General features: G+C 40.9%; 1 protein-coding gene across 3 annotated transcripts in view; it reads right to left on the minus strand.

Moving 5' to 3' along the window:
- mcoln2 (mucolipin TRP cation channel 2) overlaps positions 1 to 25,954 on the minus strand; it is a 73,184-nt gene that overhangs the window by 24,909 nt on the left and 22,321 nt on the right. For all 3 annotated transcript variants that reach the window (XM_064990563.1, XM_064990564.1, XM_064990562.1), the window contains 5 exons: positions 15,631 to 15,780; positions 14,991 to 15,092; positions 14,584 to 14,706; positions 10,976 to 11,182; positions 7,463 to 7,602 (listed from right to left, as the gene is read on the minus strand). In XM_064990563.1, the coding sequence (XP_064846635.1) occupies positions 7,463 to 7,602; positions 10,976 to 11,182; positions 14,584 to 14,706; positions 14,991 to 15,092; positions 15,631 to 15,780 (722 nt within the window). The remainder of the gene's footprint in view (positions 1 to 7,462; positions 7,603 to 10,975; positions 11,183 to 14,583; positions 14,707 to 14,990; positions 15,093 to 15,630; positions 15,781 to 25,954) is intronic.

Here is a 25,954-nt window from a genome sequence, read left to right on the forward strand (position 1 = left end):
GCTTTTCCGGTTCCATTTTTCACAGCTGTGGACCTGAGAACCGGATGTGGCTATTACTCAGATGACCAAGGATTTAGTTTAATCGAAATCACAACACTGGCGACATTGTGTGGAAGCTGTAGGAACTGTAATCCCACCCTTAAGTATTTTTCCTTCCAATAGACAATACATAGACTGGCGGATTGATTTTTTCTCTGTCGATTTTGTGATCGGGTTTCCTGGCGATTTTGACCACGGAACTCGTTCTGTTATAGTCACAGACACCATTGAACCAGTTCTAGAAACTTCAGAGTGTTTTCTATGCACACATACTAATCATATGCATATACTATATTCCTGGCATGAGTAGCAGGACGTTGAAATGTTGCGCGATTTTTAACAGAATGTTGAAAAAGTAGCCGGATCTCTAAGAGGTTTTAAGTCTCCTTGCTGCCCGAATGTACTCCAGATTTCGGTGGTCAGTCTAAATGAGGAAAGGGTGTCTAGCCCCCCTCAAGCCAATGCCTCCACGCCTTCAGGGCTCCGACAACAGCCAACAACTCCCTATCTCCCACGTCATAGTTTCCCTCCGCCGGGCTGAGCATCTTCGAAAAGATAGCACAGGGGCGGAGTTTTAGTGGCGTACCCGAGCGCTGAAATAGCACAGCTCCTATTCCAGCCTCGGACGCGTCCACCTCAACTATGAATGCTAAGGAGGGATCCGGATGCGCCAGCACAGGAGCCGTAGTAAACAGAGCCTTCAGGTGACCAAAAACCCTGTCCGCCTCAGCTCTGCTGACCACTGCAGTCGCGCCGGTCCCCCCTTCAGCAAGGAGGTAATGGGAGCCGCTACCTGCCCAAAACCCCGGATAAACCTCCGGTAGTAGTTGGCAAACCCTAAAAACCACTGCAACTCCTTTACCGTGGTTGGAGTCGGCCAATTACGCACGGTCATTCTCCATCTCCACCCCTGACGTGGAAAAGCGGTAACCTAAGAAGGAGACAGACTGTTGGAAGAACAGACATTTCTCCGCCTTGACCTATAGGTCATGCTCCAACAGTCGACCAAGCATCCTGCTCACAAGGGACAAATGGTCGGCGCAGGTAGCGGAGTATATTAGAATGTAATCTATATACACCACTACCCCCTGCCTGTGCAGGTCCCTGAAAATCTCATCAACAAAGGATTGGAAGACTGATGGAGCATTCATTAAGCCGTATGGCATGACGAGGTACTCATAGTGTCCAGAAGTGGTGCTAAATGCCATCTTTCACTCATCCCCTCCCCGGATACGCACCAGGTTTGTAAGCGCTCCTGAGGTCCAATTTTGTGAAGAAGCGCGCTCCGTGTACTGACTCTGTCATACTGGCGATGAGAGGCAGCAGGTAACTATATTTTACCGTAATCTGGTTCAAACCTCGATAGTCTATACACGGGCAAAAACCTCCCTCCTTCTTCACAAAAAAGAAACTCGAGGAGACAGGCGAAATGGAATGCCGAATGTATCCCTGTCCCAGAGATTCGGTCTCCATAACCGCCGTCTCCTCCTGTGACATACGTGACTCCAGGGGAGTGCAGCGCCGACCAGGAGATTTATCGCACAACCCCCCGGTCGATGGGGTGGTAATTGAGTCACCATTCTTTTTTACAAAGGCGAGTGCCAAATCGGCATATTCGGGAGAAATGTGCATTGGGGAAACCTGGTTTGGACTTTCCACCATAGTGGCACCTAAGGAAACACCTACACACCTCCCTGAACACTGACTGGACCATCCCTTGAGAGCCCTCTGTTGCCACGAAATAGTAGGATCATGGGAGGCCAACCAGGGAAGACCCAATACAACGGGAAACGCAGGAGAGTCGATAAGAAAGAGATTAATTCTCTCCTTATGACCCCCCTGGATTGTCATAGCAATGGTAGCTGTGACCTCCCTAATTAGACCCGACCCCAAAGGACGACTATCTAGGGCATGTACAGGGAAGGGAACATCAACAGGAAAGTAGGAATCCCTAATCTAAGTGCCAAGGACCTGTCAATAAAGTTCCCAGCTGTGCCTGAATCTACTAGCACCTGATGCTGGGAAAGAGTGGAAAATCCAGGAAATTCAATAGGTAACCACATGTGAGCAACAGGGGGCTCTGGGTGAGTTGTGTGCCTACTCACCTGGGATGAACCACCAGTGTCCGCCTGCTACCTCGACCTCCCGGAGGACCTCCCCAGCACCGACCAGCAGTGTGCCTTCTGCGGCCACAACTCGTACATGGAATGGTCCCCCCTAAAGCCCCCCTCATCGCAGCCCCTCCCAACTCCATAGGTGTTGGGTCAATGGAGCTGGGAGATGGAACAAACGGACCCCGATCTGGACGTCCGTGGGAGGCCAACAGGTTATCCAGCCGGATAGATAAGTCCACCAGCTGGTCCAGGTTGAGAGTGGTGTCCCTGCAGGCTAGCTCCCTACGAACATCCTCTCGCAAACTACACCTGTAGTGATCGTTCTGGGCCCGCTCATTCCATCCAGCGCCCGCCGCCAGAGTTCTAAAGTCCAGCGCAAACTCCTGCGCGCTCCTCATCCCCTGCCTTAAATGGAACAGATGTTCTCCCGCCGTTCTCCCCTCTGGTGGATGGTCAAAAACTGAAGTCCTCATAATTGTCCAGGGTCGGGCCCTCCCTTCCCCAGATGGCGTTGGCCCACTCCAGGGCTTTACCCGTTAGGCAGGAGATGAGGGCGCTCACTCTCTCGCATCCTGAAGGGGCCGGCTGAACAGCTGCCAGGTAGAGCTCAAGCTGGAGTAAGATCCCCTGGCACCCGGGAGCTGTTCCGTCATACGCACACGGGGGGAGCGAGAGCCGAATCCCACTGGACCCTGATGACGGATGGGTGGGCATCAGTGCAGGCTGAGGTGCTGGTGTGATGGAGATGGTGTGGCTTGATTCATTGGAAATCCTCCTCTCTCCCATCTGTCCATAGTCTGCAGCACGCGATCCATGGCTGTCCCTAGACTTTGTAGCATGGTCCTCCTCTACCGGGAGAGGAGGACTGGCTGCGCCTGCTGACTCCATGAATATGGTCTGTGATTCTGTAACAATATTCTGGGTTCGTTGTCTGAGCGAGGCGCAGGACACAGGTTTGAGGAAAAACACAAAAGTCTTTACTCAAAATATTGATACAAAAAAACGGAATATCTCCAACAAGGAAACATCACATAATGAGAAAACCCTCCAACACACACGGTAACACAAAATAATCATGGACAAAACAGAGAGGTTAAATAAGGAACATAATAAGGGAATAGCAATCAGGTGTGCGTAATTAAGACAAAACAAAAGGAAAAAGGAAACATGGATCAGTGATGACTAGAAAGCCAGTGACTTCGACCTCCGAACGCCGCCAGAACAAGGAGAGGAGCCGACCTCAGCCGAAGTTGTGACACTTATAAGTCCACTAATAACAGTTGGCATGACATGAGGATACAGCGTAAGCTCCCACAGTCCATATTTCACTGATAATGCTTGTTGTTCATGTGACACACAGCTCAGTGGATTTACACAAGTGGCTGTATGTATCAAGCTTTTCAGAGTGCTGATCAACGATCTAAAAGGCAAAATTGATCCTAAATCAGCACTCCTACTCGGAGTTGTTTGATAAGGTATATCGAAATCAAAGCATAAACTAGTATCATACAATTAAAATATGCTATTCTGTCATCAGTGGATGAATGTGCAATATAACTGGATAATGGTGCATGTGACTTCATGATACAGTTCCACAATATTTCTTAATTAATCCTTTATGCACCATTTATCAAGCGTTGTTGCTTATGTTTGCGGGTTGATATGCATATGCTAAAGTGAATGCTCGACAACATTGTGTAGCAGGTATTTATAGGCTGAAAGGCCACGCGGTTATAGTGTTGTTTAAAAAGACTTCAGCACAATAAAGTGCTCACATGAATAAACAAGTGTTTAAAAAGGGAGCAAACAAGATTTAAAAAGCATCTGTAAAAAAACAAACACTTGGTAAATCTCAGAGCAATTGAGAAATAACAAAAACCTAAATCCACAGTCATTCAGGTGGGAGAATAAACTGTCAATGCATAAGAGAACCAACATAACTCTCTCCTCATCAAAGAGCTTGTAATCCTTCCCAATTTCAAAGGATTGTTGGCATGGCAACTATATTTCCTCAAAACCTTCATTGAAAACATACATAATAAGCACTTGTCAAAACAAGACACGGTATTTAAGGCCGGGATGATCGCTGCATCGGGATATTTTTTTCCATGGCAAAAATGACAACACGAATCAGACCAAACTCTTTCATCCTTAACCTGCTGCATGTAAAATATTGTGCGCTATAGCTTGGAAAATAAATGTGACGCTGGATGACAGCATTGTTAGTTTCTAACATTAAGGCAGTTCGTTTCCTTGCCACAATACTAACGAGGCCCCACATAGTATCAATAACAAGACATGAGCTAAAAATGAGCCACCTATGATTCCCCACATGGAAGCTTCTTGTCATTGTTGCTAGCTATCTGACCATCTAGAATCATAACGCACATCATTCATGATGTTCTCAGCTAACCCATCTATATGCAACACAGACCTTTAACTGGCCACCTGTTAACCAGCACTAACTGTTGGTTTCCAAGCATCAACAGTGAATCAAGTGCTGAGAGTGGCAGATACAAGCCTCCCAAAGAGTCAAACATGCTATACTGCAAATTAATCAAAACAGAGAACTTGAAATGGCCATTTGTTGACCAAAACTAGCTGTTCCATTCCAAGAGTCACAGAGTTGCTGCTGGAGTGTCACATTAAGGTTTCCATTGACACAGGTTTATTCAACAAAAGCGATGTAAAAACAAAAGAGGCGTGTAATTGTAGCCGTTCGACAAGTGTCTAACTTCCTTTGTGACAATTGGAAACTTTTATTTTTGCCGAATACTTTTGAAGATAATGTTTCTTTGCAGAACAAGGATTGTCCTGACCTTCAAGAAGTCCTGAGCCTTAGTTTTGGTTGGCTGGCAGTTTCACAACTACATGAGTGCAAGTTCCACCATGGCATTATGAAAAAAACATATCATTACACCCAGCTGCTTTTACAAATACGAGTTAAATGAAAACACACCCTAGCAGGCAATTGTCGCATCTATATGAACTTCTAAATGTCAACAAAAAAATAAATAAAATCACTGGACAACTTAAAGGAAACATAGCTAATGTGCAAGGGCTGGCCGTTACCTTTTTTTAATCTGTCCTTTAAGTGTATCACATTTATTGAACTGCAGTAAGTTAAAACAAAACTGACAGCTAAAAACAGATGCGTCTCACTCTATTTAAGACATTCAACACTCAAACATTCTAGCACATCTATTTAACATGGCAGTAGCCTAAAGATTTAGACCTTACGGTCACTGTAATTTCATCTTCCCTGTAAAGTCTTAACGGCAGGCTGCCATGATCAGGATGCCATTTAGCCTGCGAGCGATCTGAGTGATATGGCTCAGAAAACATAGCTCAATCCAGGGATGGGAGAGGGCACTGTACACCTAATTATCCCATTATGAAAATAATACATAGAGAAGATTGAAATCATGCTAGTTTTTAATTAAACTGCCTTTTTCATCAGCAGGCTAGCTAATGTTAAAGCAAGCCATTGGATTCAACAACACTTCTAGTAGTTACTCATCCCAACACTAGGCATCACATTTTTATGGAATCCAATGTTCAAGACACACCTATTTTTAACATGGCAAGTGACCCAATTACTGAGCTGAAACACCTGTGTCAATTAACCACTTCCATCAACTGGACCAATAGGAATCAAGTAACACTTAATAATGAACACATGACTGCAATTGGTTTAAAATGATGGGAAATACAGTATCTAGAAGCTGGAATGTTTGGTAAATTATTAAATAAAATAAGGAAATACGAACACAACTTGCTCTGTAAATATTTAGAATAAATACACTTTTAAATTAATTTATTTCGAGAAGGCCACTCCTTCAAACGCACATACTGTCCACAGATTCAAACACATGCTATACTGCAAATAAACAGAAGACATAGAGACATTGAAATGGTCATGATTTGTTGACCAGCACGAGCTGTTGCTTTCCAGACGTCATCAGTTAATCATATAGTGGCACACATATCTAGCCTGGTCCCTGATCTGTGTTTAGAAAATTCCTAAGGTCATTGTCACGCCAGTGTTTGGCAAGACCGCACACACAGATCTGGGACCAGGCTAACACATAGCCAGTATGGCACTGGTTAATTTGACCTATTCCCTACATAGTACACTAGTTTTGACCAGAGCCCTATGGGCCCTGGTCAAAAGTAGTGCACTATATATGGAAAAGGGTGCCATTTGGGACTCAAACTCAATGCTGTTGTTTATCTCAGTGCACAGAGCAGCCAAAGGGTGAAGTCTCTTCCCAGCATATAACCCTTGGTTCCTCTGTAATCAGCACATCGCTGGGTGTGTCCACATTTCTCCCACCACTAATTTCATTTCTCAGGCCACAAAGGGCTAGGCTAAACTTCAGTGAGGAGGAAACTCCACTCGGCTGTGCTCTGCCCTAGATGACAGAGATTGATAGAAACTGTTTTGAAGGGAAATTACACATGATTTTCACGTAAGAGCAGTTATGTGGAGAGACAATGGTGATTGAAGTTGTTGCATTTGGATGGAACACTAACACTGAAAAATGTGTAGAATTTAGTCTTCCCAATCCCAACCAGGTTATTATTATTTTTATTTTTTTGACTAACTGGCTAAATGGTTAAAGGTCCAACTCAGAGGAAGTTGCCGCACCTATGTTGAGTAATTCCCATCCTAGAGCATTTAGGTTCCACCTCAAAGACTGACGCAGGCTGCTAATACTTATTTGGAGGTGGGAACGTTGTGGTGATTTCCACGTGTAGCAGGGAAATATCAGCAAAACCTGCCCCGAGTGGGTGGAGATTTCATCATTAGGATCAATGGATTGGTTGAAAATGAGCAAACCTGGGCTATGCAGAACGAATTTGCCTAAAATGGGAGTAGTGGGGTTCTAAAATGCAATCGTGTCACGCAATTTTACCATTTATAAAATTGCCATATTCTTTATTTTTTTCATATTTGTGAGAATCTCATCTTTCCATAGAGGGGTCATAATATTTTGTAAGCTAAACCATTCGGACAACAGAAGTTTTCGGGATGTCTCATGGTCTGACACTCACTGCTCGAGCTCTGCCACCTTTCAGCACAGATGAATGTCTCTCTGATGTGGAAACTTATATCTGTAGATAAAACTGACACATTTTGATGGGGATGTTTTTATTATTCTAATTAGATTTCTGAGGGGGCGCGAACATCGACTAAATACAAATATTACATAGCCATACTATATGACATGTCATAATAATGTGCCATATACCTTAACACACTATACTACCATCATCATAAAATAGGAATTTTAAAGTTACTGTACCGGCTGCAACAGCACAGTGCTGGGTGTCCCATTCCAGTCTCTGTGTCCATCTCGCTGCCCTCCTCACTAGGGGGGAAATCCTTCTGCTCTCTCAGGAACCTCTGCAGGTCTGTCATGGGGAAACCATTCTTCTGGTAGTTCTGTCGGTAGAATAAAAGTACTATGAGACAACTGGGAATTCCAACCCAAATTAAACATAAATGGAAAGAGCCTTCAGAAGGTATTCACACCCCCGACTTTTTCCACATTTTGTTGTGTTACAGCCTGAATTTAAAATGGATTCAATTCTGATTTTTTTTGTATTACTGGCTTACACATAATGCCCCATAATGTCAAAGTAGAATTATATATTTTTTTAATGTTTACAAGTTAATTCAAACTGAAAAGCTGAAATGTCTTGAGTCAGTAAGTATTCAACCCCTATGTAATGGCAAGGTAAACAAGGCACATAATTAGTTGCATGGACTCACTCTGTGTGCAATAATAGTGTTTAACATTCTTTTTTTATGACTACCTTATTTCTGTACCCCACACTATTAATTATCTGTATGGTCTCTCGGTCGAGCAGTGAATTTTCAAACAGATTCAACCACAAAGACCAGAGGTTTTCCAATGCTTCACAAATAAGGGCACCTATTGGTAGACGGGTAAAAAAAGCTGACTTTAAATATCCCTTTGAGCATGGTGAAGTTATCTATTATACTTAGGATGGTGCATCAACACACCCAGCCACTACAAAGAGAGGCATCCATCCTAACTCAGTTTCCGCAGAAGGAGGAAACCGCTCAGGGATTTCGCCATGAGGCCAATGGCGATTTTAAAACAGTTACAGACTTTAATGGCTGTGATAACAGAAAACTGAGGATGGATCGATAACATTGTAGCTAACCCACAATACTAACCAAATTGACAGTGAAAATTATTCCAAAATTATTCCAAAACATGCATCCTGTTTGCAACAAGGCACTAAAGTAAAACTGCCTAAAATTTGCCAAAGAAATTAACTTTATAACCAGCATACAAATTCTTATGTTTGGGGCAAATCCAAAACAACACAATACTGAGTACTACTCTCCATATTTGCAAGCATAGTGGTGGCTGCATCATGTTATAGGTATTTTTGTCATCGTTAATGACTGTCGTTTTTCAGGATAAAAAGAAATAGAATGGAGCTAAGCACAAGCAAAATCCTAGAGTGAAACCTGGTTCAGTCTGCTTTCCACAAGACAGTGTGAGATTAATTCACCTTTCAGCAGGACAATAACCTAAAACACAAGGCCAAATATACACTGGAGTTGCTTACCAAGACAACATTGAAATTTCCTGAGTGGCCTAGTTTTGACTGAAATTGTCTTGAAAATCTATATTAAGCCATGAAAATGGCTGTCTAGCAATAATTAAAACCAACTTGGGAGAGCTTGAAGGATTTTTTAAAAAAAATTCACATTTTTTCTTCCACTTTGACATTAGAATGTTGTTTGTAGATCGTTGAGAAGAATGACACTTAAATCCACTTGAATCCCACTTTGTAACACAAAATGTGGAAAAAATCAAGGTGTGAATACTTTCTGAAGGCACTAATTACTCTTACTAAACTTTTCAGTTTACGTGTATTCTGACCTTGAACTTAAAGCAAGCATGCTATTCACCCTCTATTCGTTTGGGGTGAAGATCAAAGAAATGAAGGTGTTGCGTAGGTGTGTCAACAGATACGTTGTATTCGGACCTTGACTTCATTCCCTCATAATTCGACCACCTTCATGCACAATGAAACGATAAGATCGAGCAACCTGTGGTTCCAATGGAACTACATCTACTTTATTTTCCCCCTGCGATTTACAACACTGCAATTTACAACTCAATAAGAGCTACGTAAATGAGTAAGTCATTTGGATGAGGGGATTGTAAATATAAATGACAATTGTTTAGATCTATTTTACATTAAGATCGCCAAAGACAAATGTAAAACCAGTCATATGGCAGCGAACTGAAGCCTGTCAACATATCACCAAGTTTATGAAATGCTGGCCCTGAAATTTGGAGACCCAAACTATAGGCGTCTGTACCCTATGTGCAAATGACAGTCAAACCTACCGAGTCGATTTATGATAGCTAGAATCTTTCAGTTATATGCCCAGACTTTTCACTGCATTTAGAAAAATTGGTGTCGCTATTAAGAAGGTGTTCCTAATTTTTCATACACAGTGTACGTAGCAGTTTAAATCTGGATGCTGGCGCACGGTTCACGACGACTGGGCCGTTTTCACACTTCCATGATTAGTGAGGATTATTAGGGTAGATTTATAGGACTACTGTTCAACCCATATTGTACACTTCTCACCTTCCAATATGTCAATGATATGGTAACTTTCAGGATGAATCAAACCACCATTTTTGATTCATCAATATATTTTGAACATAAATGTTCTCCAAACCCTTTTATTTTTTTCAGAAATACTTTCCTAACCCTAAATAATATACAAGATTAGAGTATTATTTTTTTTAAATCTACAAATTATTGCTGGAAAGGAGACAAATATGTGTCTATTTACATGGCTATCTTTCATTGTTCCCTAATATTCTGAATCATTCTCTTCGCATATTCTAGTGAGTATGGACAAAATTGCAAAATTTAAAGGGGTGGTTTAGATGAATGTACGGAAATGCCTATTGAATGAAAACCTCACAAGAAAATCTGTTGGCCAGCAAGTGGGAGGGTTTTCAGCTGTTTAATAAGGGAAGCACGCCTGTGAAGCCCGTTATGCATATGCATAAGGTAAGTCTGAATATCAACTACTGCAAAGTGCATAGTAAAGACGTGCGTAGGAAAGGCGTACATTTACTACGTCTGAATTGGGCCCATAGAAAAAACATTAAAGGATGAATAATAAATAATGCCATACTGGACAAAATCTCTAATTCCAATTCCGATTCCATTGCTCATTAACACATGAAAGGGTCCTCAGTTGATTAATCTTTCAACGTATATTGTTGTTTCTCTCAACACACATAATGTATAATGTTTGTTCATGTACTATTTTGTTTTGAAGGGGCACTGATGGCTAAATTCAAATCAAATGTATTTATTTATATAGCCCTTCGTACATCAGCTGATATCTCAAAGTGCTGTACAGAAACCCAGCCTAAAACCCCAAACAGCAAGCAATGCAGGTGTAGAAGCATTCAATATCTTTTCACAAGACATTAAAACATATCTGATACGGACCGTTTACATATGTAACCCACCCCAAATCTCAATAAGCTGTTTTTGGACAATAGTTACGGATTTGGGGTAGTATGGTCTGGTATTTAGACCTGATACCTGGGTCAGTGGGTCATGATCATCAGGCCACACCTTAGAAAAATGTTTCAGAATGTTTTGCAACGGATAACAAAGTGAGCGTTCCTAATTGGGCAAGTTCATATAGTACCTCCCCATTTCACTCCATTTCAGATAATTTTCTTACGTTTTGTGCCAACTGAACACAAACCAGCAAAGGTATGAGTGAGTACCTTGATGGTGTCGTAGGCGTCTGTGATGAGGGCGATGAAGAGCGAGAGCACCATATAGATGAAGAGGGAGATGAAGGAGTAGAGGTAGACGCGGCTGAACAGCCACACCAGGCTGTTTTTGTCCTTCAGCTGTGCAAAGGTGGTGTACATGTCGTCGCCGTTGACCAGCGAGAACAGGCTCTCGGCCACCCGACTCAGGCCCTCAAACTGAGATGGAGTGAGAAAAAGAGAAGAGTGAAGGGGGAGGAGAAAGAAAGCAAGAGATGAGAGAGGGAAGGGGACCGAGTACAGAGTGAGAGAGGGGAGAGAGACAGGCATAGACAATGAGAGAGAGGAGCAGAGAGATGGACAGAGAGAAACATGGGAGAGCGATTGCAAAAAGAGAGAGGAGAGAGAGAGAAAGAGTGAGCGAGGGAGAGAGAGGAAAGAGTGCACAGATCCCAAGTCAGATTCAGGGGGAGACATTACCACAAACAAAGAGCGATAGCATCTAAACATCTAAACTAGCCCACTCAGACAGACGGTATAGATCCTCGGTAGGGTAAGGGACATGTGGGAGGGCAGCTCTGTCACAACCCTTGTTTATTGCAGATGGTAAACAATGTCTAAATTAGTTGATGTTATGGTAACTTCCCTGGCCGCAGTGTATGGTTGCATCCCGAAAGGCACCCCATTTCCTACATAATGCACTACTTTTGACCAGGACCCATCAAAAGGAGTGCACTATATAGGGAATAGGATGCCATTTGGGACACATACCATGTTGTAAGTATGAGTGAACATCTTGTTGCAACAGACACCAGAGTTGAATGCTGAGGTGGTCATGGATAGTCTGAATCATAGAGATAAAACAATATCTATTAACGATATCTATCTATGTGGTCTGAACAGCCTCTCTGCAATGTACCTGTGCAGTTTGGTGCCATTTTTACACATATTGGGCAACATTTTCCTCTTGCAAACACAAACACACTATAAGTAAACGCACCACCCCATTTTAAATAATGGGAGATCTGATACTGCAGCTCTTGATTGCATTGCGTGTACAACGTGTATGCTAAAGCTCTGTTTAAAACAAACTTCCTCCTTACAGAAAAGTTACAATAAATATTATAATTTCACTCATGCCATCATTCAGAAAACTCTTAGAGCATGAGAGGAAAATGTCAAACTAATGAAGACAAAATAGGGTCACACCTTAGTTGGACTGCGTACAAGTACACAGATGTTCTCTTAATTTGACCATTTTCTAGATCTGCAGCAACATTTAATGTGGACTATTATGTGGATTATAATTAAATGAACATTTTTGTAGCGGTTTGATACATTTTTTGATAGGATAAATCAAGTCTGTCATTTTAAAGTGGAAATTACAAACGTTCGAAGCCTTTTTAAATACTACAATTTGCATTTCCTGCTTTGCAGGAAAATTCTCTGCGACAACAAAGTGATCAAATTAAGATAGTAAACCTATTTGGATAGTCCACAAACTATACTAAACAGAAATATAAACATGTAAAGAGTTGATCCCATGTTTTCATAAGCTGAAATAAAAGATCCCAGAAATTGTCCAAGCTTATTTATCTGAAATTTTGAGTACAAATGTGTTTACATCCTTATTAGTGAGCATTTATCATTGGCCAAGATAATCCATCCATCTGACAGGTTGGCATATAAAAAAAGCTGATTAAACAGTGTGGTCATTACAGAGGTGCACCTTGTGCTGGGGGACAATAAAAGGCCACTCTAAAATGTGCAATTTTGTCACACAACACAATGCCACAGATGTCTCAAGTTGAGGGAGCGTGCAATTGGCATGCTGACTGCAGGAATGTCCACCAGAGCTGTTGCCAGAGAATTTTATGTTAATTTCTCATCCATAAGCCACCTCCAATATCGTTTTAGACAATTTGGCAGTAGGTCCAACCAGCCTCCTAACCGCAGACCACATGTAACCACGGCAGCCCAGGACCTCCACATCCGCTTTCTTCACATGTGGGATTGTCTGAGATTAGCCTCCCGGACAGCTGATGAAACTGAGGAGTATTCGGGAACTGAGAAACTCATTCTGAATGGCTGGGCCTGACTCCCCAGTGGATGAGCCTGGCCCCCAAGTGGGTAGGCCTCCCAGCCCCACTCATGGCTGCACCCTTGCCAATTCTTGTGAAATCCATAGATTTGGGTCTAATATATTTATTTCAATTGACTGATAACCTTGTAAGGTCTGTAGGTCAGTAAAATTGTTGCAATTGTTGCATGTCGGTTCGATCCCGGGTGTGTTGCAGCCGGCCGCGACCAGGAGACCCATGATGCGGCACACAATTGGCCCAGCGTCCTCCGGGTTAGGGGAGGGTCAGGCCAGCCAGGATGTTCTTGTCCCGTCGTACTCTAGCAACTCATGAGGCGGAACGGGCACATGCACACTGACATGGTCGCCAGTTGTACAGTGTTTCCTTCAACACAGTAGTGCGGCTGGCTTTCTGGTTAAGCAAGCAGTGTGTCAAGAAGCAGCGGGGTTTGGCAGGGTCGTGTTTCGGAACACGCATGGCTCTCGACCTTCGCCTCTCCCGAGTCCGTATGGGAGTTGCAGCGATGGGACAAGACTGTAACTACAAATTGGGTATCACGAAATTGGGGAGAAAAAGGGGGGAAAAATGTAATAGATAAAAACATACATATATATAAATGTATGGTTCTGTTGCATTTATATTTTTGTTCACTATACTAACTACTGTGTCAATTTACCCCAACCCTAAACCTAAACCTAATCCCCTGAACCTAACCCTAATCCCAGCAAAGTGTTGCATGTAAATTGCTTTTGATAGTTTGTTGATAGTTTGAACATTTGTAGACCAACTGTAAGAGACAATCCAAATAAAGTGGGGCTGTGTAGTTTGACACAGGTTAAAGTTAGCTTGAGGATTCCGCAGTCCACCATGTGAGCTCTTGTTTACAACTGTAATGTTTCTCAACTTCCGTAAATTATTTTTCTTATAACCCAACGATCACTTAAGACACTTGTGCCCTTCGTTGCTAGCATTAATGATTGAGGCATATGTGTGTGCCTCATAATGGTGCAACACTGACGAGACAAGCAACAACAAGCAGCAATATGTATACATACTGCCATCTTGTGGTTGTAAATGGATAACAATACATCAAATTGTTAGGCAACAGTGCAAACAAGTTCAGTTTCAGGCTATTGCAAAACCACACCAGGCCACGTGAAGCCTATTTATATCGCCAGTGCTTGAATTGGGCCGGTACGCACAGAGGACTTTCACTTTAAGCTGGGTACAGTTAAGGAAATGGTTCTGAAATATGAAGCCTTGTATTTTTATTTAGGCAAGTCAGTTAAGAACACATTCTTATTTACAACCAGCCAAACCTTCACCTAACCCAGACGACGCTGAGCCGATTGTACTCTGCCCTATGGGACTCCCGATCATGGCCGGTCGTGATACTGCCCAGGCTCGAACCAGGGTCTGTAGTGACAGCTCTGCAGCTCTGCTCTACTGCGATGCAGTGCCTTAGACCGCTGCGCCACTCGGGAGTCCCTATTCTGTAGAATTAAAATGAGTGTCGGCACTGCCATTCCCAGTCAGTACCTTTTCATGGTAAGGGCCAAGTACAATCCAGCCACAGAATGTGTACCCCAAGTAGATCATGCCAGCACAGCAACAGAAGCGGATCACCTTGGGGAAGGCAGTCTTCATAGTCAGGATGAGCACCTGGAACACACACACATGTGTACAGGCATGTACACACACACACACACACTGTAAACCCTGTGTTGAATCAGTGTTTAAGATAGTGTTCCTTGAGTTGATGAATAATTCTTATTGCAACATCCTTGTTTTTAACCACTTTCATTATGTATAGATTTTCAAATTGTATTTTCCAATGTATTATTTATGTAAGTCTGAGTTTGCATGTGGCCAAACAGGACTAGTATATTCCTACTGGATAATTATCTTTGAATACACTAAATAAATATGTCTTTGATCAAACTTACATTGTACTTTTGGAAGTAGCCCAGGTACCTGATCACTCCCACCCACACCATCAGCGTAGAAGTTCCCAGAAAGATGCTGCACACATCGTAGCTGGTAAGACTCTAGAAGGGAGAGAGGAGTTCATTTCCCTTATGCCAACTGGGGGTAAATGGTTAACATGACATAAAAATCTGACTCGAAAGTCACTCAGGTTAGAGTAAATAGTCCTTGGGAGTTTTACAATGTCTTGATTCAACCATCTTGTTACAAAGTCCAAGCCCAGTGATTCTGTGCCCAGGCAAAGGGGAGTTTTTTTAATTTCTCAACCTCTCTTCTAGATTTTTTTTATTTCTTCATTTCTGTATTATAAAATAGTAATTGATTAGCTATAAATGGAAACTCCCACTTCTTCCACATGTTCAAAACGAATATGATAGATAATCACCCTATGATTTAGACATCAATCATTTATTGCCATTATTAAACATGTAAAATCTTGCAGTAAGCAGGATAATTCAAATACATTTCCAAAACCATACATTTTGTAAAACATAAGTGTTTGTTCAATTATCATGTTCCTATTAAATTTAGGAAATAAAGAGATGTCTGGTAAATGTATGTCAGCTTTCAAGGAGTTTGAACATTTGAGTTGAGAATTACCTTTGCTTGTATTTCCATCTTCAATATGGATCCTACTATGGCCATAGCGTCACTGACGATCACCAAAACATACCAGCCATTTAAAAACTCCTTTTTGTCAGTCTCACACACCTTGTGATTATAATTCTCACGGAAGAACCTGGAAAATCTCTGGAATAAAGGGGATAAATTCATGAGGCCAGGAATTGAAAGATCGTTGTAATAAACTGTAATAAACCACACACATGGTTATAAAAGCCATGATACACCCTATGACGGCTTCTGGTGTATTGATGGGGGAGATCTGAAAATAAATGTAGTCCTGCTTTGTGGTATTTCATGAAGGCTCAATGTGATACTTATCGCACTATACGTTTTTGGGCATGTATATGGCTGTCCTCGTTTGATAGAGCCATTAAACATCTTTCAGTGATGTTCCTATCAGCAGATTCATTGCTAAATATACAAGCTGACACATTTTAACCTCTGGGGAGTGGAGCCTCATGCTCTGGCCCTCTCCTTCCCCAAGACGGACTTTTTTTAAAAGGGAAGCGGACACTAACACAATCCTTTGGGCAAAATTGAAAGAACTGACCAGACCATAATGGCTTCAAGGGATTCCAGTCATCAACATGAATTTGACAATGGAGCATTTTTTTAACTACATGGTGACATTCAACCGTGGATGTTTCATCCAGAATATAGCGAAGAGGATTCAAATCAAAGAGTTGGATTTAGCTAAAAGATAGGCTAGAGATGACACCAGGACCAAGAGGGCAGATAACAAATACGGAGGCTAAGTAGACTCAAGGTTGTAACTGCTGCCAAAGGTGCTTCAACAAAGTACTGAGTACACTGCTGCTACTCACTGTTTATTATCTATGCGTAGTTACTTTACACCCATCTACATGTACAAATTACCTCGACTAACCTCTAATCTCGCACATTAACTCTGTACTGGTACCCCCTGTATATAACCTTGTTATTTTGTGTTACTTTTTATTGAATTTTTTTACTTTAGTTTATTTAGTAAATATTTTCTTAACTCTATTTCTTGAACTGCATTGTTGGTTACGGGCTTGTAAGGAAGCATTTTACAGTAAAGTCTACAACTGTTGTCACGCCCTGGCCTTAGTTATCTTTGTTTTCTTTGTTATTTTGGTGAGGCCAGGGTGTGATATGGGTGATTTATTGTGTTTTGTCTTGTCTAGGGGTTTTATTAGATTCATGGGGTTGTGTTCAGTTTAGTTGTCCAGGTAAGTCTATGGTTGCCTAGAGTGGTTCTTAATCAGAGGCAGGTGTTTATCGTTGTCTCTGATTGGGAACCATATTTAGGCAGCCATATTCTTTGGGTATTTTGTGGGTGATTGTTTCCTGTGTCAGTGTTTGTGCCACACCATTCTTCTCTGCAGATCCTCTCAAGCTCTGTCAGGTTGGATGGCGAGCATCACTGCACAGATCCTTTCAGGTCTGTGCAGTGATGTTCAATCGGGTTCAAGTCCGGGCTCTGGCTGGGCCACTCAAGGACATTCAGAGGCTTGTCCTGAAGCCACTTCTGCATTGTCTTGGCTGTGGGCTTAGGGTCATTGTCCTGTTGGAGGTGAACCTTCAACCCAGTCTGAGATCCTGAGCAGGTTTTCATCAAGGGTCTCTGTCCTTTGTGCCGTTCATCTTTCCCTCGATCCTGACTAGTCTCCCAGTCCCTGCCGCTAAAAAACATCCCCACAGCATGATGCTGCCACCATCATGCTTTTCCGTAGAGATGGTGCCAGGTTTCCTTCAAACGTGATGCTTGACATTCAGGCTAAAAAGAGTTCAATCTTGGTTTCATCTTTTTCATCTTTTTCAACTCTTTGCCTATCCAAGCGAGTGTACATTTGGTCCGATTGCACTTCCTAAGGCTTCCACTAGATGTTTAGAACATTGTTAGAGGATTCTACTGTGAAGGAGGAGAGAATGAGAGCTGATTGAGTAAGAGGTCTGCCAGAAGGCCATGAGCTCATTCTCTCTCCCATGAGAGGTAGCTGTGTTCCATTGCATTTCAACAGACAAAGGAATATTCCGGTTGAAACATTATTGAAGATTTATGTTAACCTTTTTGGGATAGGGGGCAGCATTTTCACTTTTGGATGAATAGCATGCCCAGAGTGAACTGCCTCCTGCTCTGTCCCAGATGCTAATATACACATATTATTATTATTGGATAGAAAACACTCTGATGTTTCTAAAACTATTTGAATGATGTCTGTGAGTATAACATAACTCATATGGCAGGCAAAAACCTGAGAAAAAATACAACAGGAAGTGGGAAATCTGAGATTTGTAGTTTTTCAACTCAGCCCCCATTGAAGATACAGAGTCATATTAGTTATGTTTCACTTCCCAAGCCGTCCACTAGATGTCAACAGTATTTAGAACCTGTTTTGAGGATTCTACTATAAAGGAGGGGCTTTTGTTTTGAGTGGTCTGGCAGAGTGCCACAGCCTCGGTCTGGCGCGCTCACGTGAAAGGTTCCACTTCATTTGAACAGACAATGGAATTGTCCTTTTGGGACATTAATTAATTAATGTTAATTCATTTTATGTTAAAAACATCCTAAAGATTGATTCCATACTTAGTTTGGCATGTTTCTACGGGCTGTAACGGAACTTTTTGAACTTTTCGTCCAATGTTTGGCGCGACCTGAATGGGCTTTTGGATTTGTTTACCAAACGCCTTAACAAAAGAAGATATTTGGACATAACTGATGGACATTATCGAACAAATCAAACATTTATGGTGGAACTGGGATTCCTGGGAGTGCAGTCTGATGAAGATCAAAGGTAAGTGAATATTTAAAATGCTATTACTAAGTAATGTTTACTACCCAATATGGCGGTAATCTTTTTGGCTGCTTTGTTGTCTGAAGGCTGTACTCAGATTATTGCATGGTTTGCTTTCTCCGTAAAGTTCTTTTGAAATCTGACACTGCGGTTGCATTAAGGAGAAGTTTATCTAAAGTTCCATGTATAATAATCATATCTTTATCAATGTTTATTATGAGTATTTCTGGTAATTGATGTGGCTCTCTGCACAATCACTGCATGTTGTAGAACTACTGAACGTAACGCGCCAAAGTAAACTCAGATTTTTTTATATGAACTTTATCAAACAAAACATACATGTATTGTGTAACATGAAGTCCTATGAGTGTCATCTGATGAAGATCATCAAAGGTTAGTGATTAATTTTATCTCTAGTTCTGCTTTTTGTGACTCCTCTCTTTGGCTGAAAAAATGGCTGTTTTATTCTGTGGCTTAGTGACCTAACATAATCGTTTGTGGTGCTTTCGCTGTAAATCCTTTTTGAAATCAGACACTGTGGCTGGATTACCGAGAATCTTATATTTTAAATGGTGTAAAATACTTGTATGCTTGAGGAATTTAAATTATGAGATTTTTGTGGTTTTGAATTTGGCGCCCTGCACTTTCACTGGCTGTTGTGGGGGGGGGGAGGGGGGGGATTCCGCTAGGGGAACGGGGTTCCAGTCCTAGACAGTTTAAAACATCCTAAAGATTGATTCTATACATCGTTTGACATGTTTCTATGAACTGTAATGGAATTTCTTGACTTTGTCTGGCCTGCGCGTAGTGAATTTGCTTTTGTGAACTAAAGACGCGAACAATAAGGAGGTATTTGGACATAAATTATGGATTTGTCGAACAAAACAAACATTTATTGTGGAACTGAGATTCCTGGGAGTGCATTCTGATGAAGATCAAAGGTAAGTGAACATTTTAATGCTATTTCTGACATCTGTTGACTCCACAACATGGCGGATATCTGTATGGCTTGTTTTGGTCCCTGAGCGCTTTACTCAGATTATAGCATGATGTGCTTTTTCGGTAAAGCTTTTTTGAAATCTGACACAGCGGATGCATTAAAGGAGAAGTTTATCTAAAGTTCCATGCATAACACTTGTATTTTAATCAACATTTACGATGAGTATTTCTGTAAATTGATGTGGCTCTCTGCAAAATCACTGGATGTTTTAGAAGCAAAACATTACTGAACATAACACGCCAATGTAAACTGATATTTTTGGATATAAATCTGAACTTTATCGAACAAAACATACATGTACTGTGTCACATGAAGTCCTATGAGTGTCATCTGATGAAGATCATCAAAGGCTAGGGATTCATTTTTATCTATATTTCCGCTTTTTGTGACTCCTCTCTTTGGCTGGAAAAATGGCTGTGTTTTTCTGTGACTAGTTACTGACCTAACATAAATCAGATAGTGTGCTTTTGAAGCCCTTTTGAAATCAGACACTGTGGTGGGATTAACAACAACTGTATCTTTAAAATGGTGTAAAATACTTGAATATTTGAGAAATTTTAATTATGAGTTTTTTGTTGTTTGAATTTGGCACCCTGCACTTCCACTGGCTGTTGTCATATCGATCCCTTTAACGGGATCTCAGCCGTAAGAAGTTATCAGGGTGGCCACCGATCCTTTGGGCATGGTGACGCAGAGGGGTCACATGGAAAATTTGTGTCTTTTCCTTGTTGACTCTCTTGCGTTTCCCATGGTGCTGGGTTTCCCCTGGTTAGTTTGTCATAACCCTACATTTTCTTTGCCACAGGCTCTCACGGGGTGGTAGCGAGAGTGCTCAGGTAGGTGTTTAGAGGTTTCCATTGGTGCTAGTATGGTGGAGAGTCCAGACCAGGTCTTCACCGTGCGCATTCCCCCAGAAAATGTCGATTTGGCACTCGCCTTCTGTAAAAAGAAGGCGACTCAATTAACACCCCATCGACGGGGGGATTGTGAGATACATCTCCTGGTAGACGCTGCACTTCCCAGTACTTACGTGTATTCCCTGTCGCCAGCGGAGACGATGGCTATGGAGACATATGTCTCCGAATCCCTGCATCAGCGCGCCATACTGCGCCAGAGAGTTGGTGCAGACCGTCACCGCAGTGAGGCTCCGATGGGTCCGCGGTTTGTGGGGCCATTTAAAGTCCTGAGGACCGCCCTGCGCATCGTCCTCCGGGATTTCCCCCAGGCCGGTGTCGACGCGCTGCTGGAGCCGCGTGTTGGGGGGTGGTCTGTCACAACTTCTGCCGAAGTCAATGCCTCTCCTTGTTTGGGCGGTTCTCTGCGGTCAACGTCACCGGTCTTCTAGCCATCATTGATCCATTTTTAATTTTCCATTGGTTTTTTCTTGTCTTCCTACATACCTGGTTCCAGGTATTTAACCCTCTGTTTCCCCTCATGTCCTTGTCAGAGACTGTTTGTTTGTATATTTGTATATTATGTATTGGCGCGCAACAGGTTCTTAAACCCACTTTTATTTTTTTTCTTGTATTTTTGATTATGGAGTTTTGTCTATTAAACGACATTAAAGGAAGTCACTCTACAAACTATCACTGTGCCCTTAAGGAATTCACAAATTTTATAGACATGTTAGAAATAGTGGATATTTGGAGACTAAAAACCCCCCGACCTAGTGAGATACACATGGAGTAGACTTAATCAAGCTAGTCATCTTGACTACTTTGTCTCTTTCATCAAAAAATGTTAAGTTTTAAAATGAGACAGAATGGGATCGGATCATCATCTATTTGGCCTTCACATAACTCTTAGAATTTCCACATGGACATTGGAAATGTAATCAAAGTTTACAGGAGGACAACTTATTTTTAACTATGACAAAATAATTTAACTGAATTATTCCAGTATAATATAGGTTCAGCAAATACCCTTGTTGTTCGGGATACCTTTAAATGTACCTTCAGAGTTCATTTAATTCAATATTGATCAATAATAAAAAAGCAGTTTCTGGCTCAAGAGACAAGACTATCAAGGGAAATACATGAACAAATAGTAAAGGTAGATAGTAATAAAAATTATACTACAGAGATGAAAAATAAGTTAGAGGAAAATCAAATAGAACTTGAGGAACTTATTCAAGAATGATCTAATGTAATCTATTACAAAAATAAAGCAAACTGAATGGAATATGGAGAAAAATGTACAAAATTCTTCCTGAATCTCCAATACAGGAACGCTAACAAAAATAATTTGCAGAATCTCGGAATTCTTTCCAAATAATATAAATAATAGTATTCAATAATAGTATTGAGTAGCTTGGATGAATAAGTCACCAAAAGTAAACCACCTGCTCCTCAGTCTCAATTATTATATATGCATATTTTATTAGTATTGGAGAGAAAACACTAAAGTTTCTAAAACTGTTTGAATGATGTCTGTGAGTATAACAGAACTCATATGGCAGGCAAAATCCTGAGGAGAAATCAAAACAGGAAGTGAGAAATCTGAGCTTGGTATGTATTCACCAAGGTTCCCATTGAAATTCCCTTGAGATATTAATGATGTTGCACTTACTAGGGCTTCCACTAGATGTCAACAGTCTATAGAATTTTGAATGAGACGTCTACTGTGTTGTGGGACTGAATGAGAGCAGAATCTATCAGGTGACTGGCAGTCAGCCATTTTCTGATCATGTGCATTCCTCATGGTATCCACTTGCGTTTCATGGTTCACCAAGACACAAAGGAATACTCCAGTTGGAACTTTATTGGATCTATATGTTAAAAACATCGTAATGATTGATTCTGTACTTAGTTTGAAATGTTTCTTTAACCTGTAATATAACCTTTAAAGTTTTGGTCCGACATAACGCTGACCTACTACTACTTTGTAATACAACTTTAGGTATTTTTAAACGTTAATAATCGATCAAATTGAAGACAGGTCTATCTCTGTTCAATACAGGAAGACAACAAACCGCTCTCAACAGTTTCACCCATTTCCTAGATGGCCGTACTTCTTCATTGCACAAAGGAATTATCTCAACCAAATTCCAAAGACTGGTGACATCCAGTGGAAGCGGTAGGAACTGCAAACAAGTCCTAAGAAATATCGTTTCCCAATGAGAACTCACTGAACAGACCGAGACCTTAAAAAAGTATTTTTTGAACGGTTAGTCCTCAGGGTTTTGCCTGCTACATAAGTTCTGTTATACTCAAAGACATGATTCAAACAGTTTTAGAAACTTCAGAGTGGTTTCTATCCAAATCTACTAATAATATGCATATCTTATATTCTTGGCATGAGTAGCAGGAAGTTGAAATTGGGCATGCTATTTATCCAAAAGTGAAAATGCTGCCCCCATACCTTAAGAAGTTAACCGATGTACACAAAGATCACTGCAAAGACATATTACAGAGGAAGAACTTTGAGGCTATTAAATCCTTTCAGTCTGGAAAATCCCTAGGGCTTGATGGCATACCGGTAGAGGTATATCAAGTCTTTATTAATATACTTCAAGCTCCATTGTTAGATTGTTTTAACTACTCCTATAGAAATGGTAGTCTGTAAGGTACTCAGCAGGAAGTTCTGATTTCTCCATTATTAAAACAAGACCCAGATGGCAAATATAAAGTTCTAGTCTATCTAAAAAACTGGAGGCCCTTTACACTTCAATGTTGTGATGCAGAAATACTAGTGAAATGCATAGCACTCAGAATTAAAAGGGTTTTACCAGGTATTGTTCATCCTGATCAGACAGGTTTTTTACATGGACAATACATTGGAGTTAATATATGACAACTAATAGAAATAATAGAACATCATGAAACATCTAAAAGTGCCAGGCATTTATAGCAGATTATAGCAGGCTTTTGGTTAAGACTGGATTTTATTTATAAATGCCTGGATTTTTTTAAATTTCCGTGATTCTCTTATAAAATGAGTTAAAATAATGTATATCAACCCCAGGTGTAAAATAGTAAATAACGGCTACTTCTCAGAGTTTGAATTGTCAAGAGGAGTTAAACAATGGTGTCCACTGTCACCATATCTTTTCACTATGGCCATCGAAATGCTAGCTATTAAAATCAGATCCAATAACAACATCAGAGGATTAAAATTCCAATGCTTAAAAACAAAGGTGTCCATGTATGCCGATGACTCAAGTTTTATATTAAGTCCGCAAGCTAGATCCCTGCAACGTCTCATTGAAGATCTAGATTACTTTTTTGTACTATCTGGTCTAAAACCTAATTATGATTAGTGTACAATGTTACGTATTGGATCTATAAAAAATAAAACTTTTACATTACCCTGCAGTTTACCTATAAAAAGTGCTGATGGTGACCTACTTGGTATTCATATCTCAAAATATATAAATAAGCTCTCCACAATGAATTTCAATAGAAATCTTGTAAAAATTGACAAGATCCTGCAACCATGGAGGTAAAACTAGGTTAGCCTAGTGGTTAGAGCGTTGGACGAGTAACCGGAAGGCTGCAAGTTCAAACCCCCGAGCTGACAAGGTACAAATATGTTGTTCTGCCCCTGAACAGGCAGTTACCCCACTGTTCCTAGGACATCATTGACAATAAGAATTTGTTCTTAACTGACTTGCCTGGTAAAATAAAAAAAAATGCCTGTCTATTTATGGAATATTGCCCTGATTAACTCCTTAGTCATATCTCAGTTTACTCATTTACTTATGGTGCTGCCTATCCCGGATTCATTTTTTAAATCGTATGAGCAAAACAAATTTAGCTTTATCTGGGACGCTAAACCAGACAATCAATACAAATAAAATGAATTGGGTGGGTTGAGATTATTAGACATGAACCACCAATCCTCTAAAAGCGTAATATATTCAAAAGTTTTACTTGAACCCTAAATAGTTCTCAAGTAGATTACTACATCCATAGTTTTAAAAATGGTCTTTTTGCTTTAGTGCAGATTGCCATGTCTCATTTTATATTAATTGAAAATGATACGTTTTCAAAGTATCTCTTTTTCAAACAAGCTTTGCAGAGCTGGCTACAATTTCAATTTCATCCCCCTGAAAAGATAGAACAAATATTACGGCTAAACTCAAATGTGCTGGTTGATAAAATACCTGTATTTATGGGAAAGATGTTTGAAAAGGGTATTTTGTTCTTAAATTATATTGCAAATTGGAAGAGGTAGGGAACTCGTCTGTCTGCCCAATATAAAGGATCAAAACAGGATCAAAAATGGCATAAATAGGAAAGTATACCAGTTTCATTTGAGGACCAGCATGTTGACAACTGTGCCATACAGGTTGCAAAATAGTTGAAGAGATTTTTAATGTACCGATTCCATGGTACATGGTGTATGAGTTGATATATAAAACTACGCAAGATTCAAGTGCTTTTCAGCTAAAATTATTCTAGATTTCCTGCCTGTAGCCTGTTTCTGGTCTCAGGTTCTGGAATGGCTGAAAATGACCCTAAAATTGACCCTCTAAAATTGACCCTAGAAATAGTACTGTTAGGAGATCTGGAGAGACCGGGTCAGTCAATTACTAATACTCTTAGTAAAAGTGGTTATCTGTGGATTCTATTCTATTAGATAGATTGGAATTGCACGTTAAACATCACAGTATAGATGAAAGATATCTGTTGCATAGAAATCCATAGAGGGTGACCAGCAGAGATGGGTGGGATGGGGCGGCAGGGTAGCCTAGTGGTTAGAGCGTTGGACTAGTAAAATAAAGGTAAAAATTTAAATGGGCCAAGGGAAGCTGAGGGTTGGGATGTGTAATTGGAGATAAGTGGGAGTGGAAATGCTGTATGGGAGATAGAATGATGGTCAAAGATGAGGCTGATGCCGTGCAGGTCTTTGTACACATGCATATACACACACACTCATTCAAATACACACACACACGTAATAGTGCCAGACATGCACTCCAACATATACAGTTGGCATTGCTGTTATGATTTTAGTTGTCCTTGATGTCCTTTGTTTTTTTTGCGCTGTTGTTTGCTGTTTCTTGTCTTTTTCTTTTTTTTCTTTTTCTTTAGTTCATTTTCTTAGTTGTTGGTGCATTGAGGGTTTCTCGGGGGTGGGGAATGTAATTAATTGTATTTTTTTTCTTATTTGTTTGGGTGGGGGGACTGTAGGAGTGGTCTCGGATGGTTGAGGAACAGCTATAGGGAGACTGTGGGGGGATCTTAGAGGGTTCGGGTTCACGTTTTTTGGCCTGGTGGGAGATATGTCAACGTGCCCTTGAGCAGGGCATTGACCCTGGATGCTTCTGTGTGTTTCTCTGAATGGGAATCTGTTGGATGACTGATGTGGTGTAGTTGCAAGTATATTGTAAGTTAGGGATATTCAATAAAAATGAAGGTTGTTTATGGGGCATGTAACTGTATTCAGACATAGCCCACTTAAAACAAGTTTCATTTTGAGCAGAATCATTCAATCTTGAAGCCTTATCAATAGTGAATTTAATCTTGCTTATTGACAATGTTTGGCATGTCCATGGCTCAGCCATAATGCAATTTACAGT

The sequence above is a fragment of the Oncorhynchus masou genome, chromosome 16, assembly GCF_036934945.1.
Source record: "Oncorhynchus masou masou isolate Uvic2021 chromosome 16, UVic_Omas_1.1, whole genome shotgun sequence".
Lineage (NCBI taxonomy): Eukaryota > Metazoa > Chordata > Actinopteri > Salmoniformes > Salmonidae > Oncorhynchus > Oncorhynchus masou.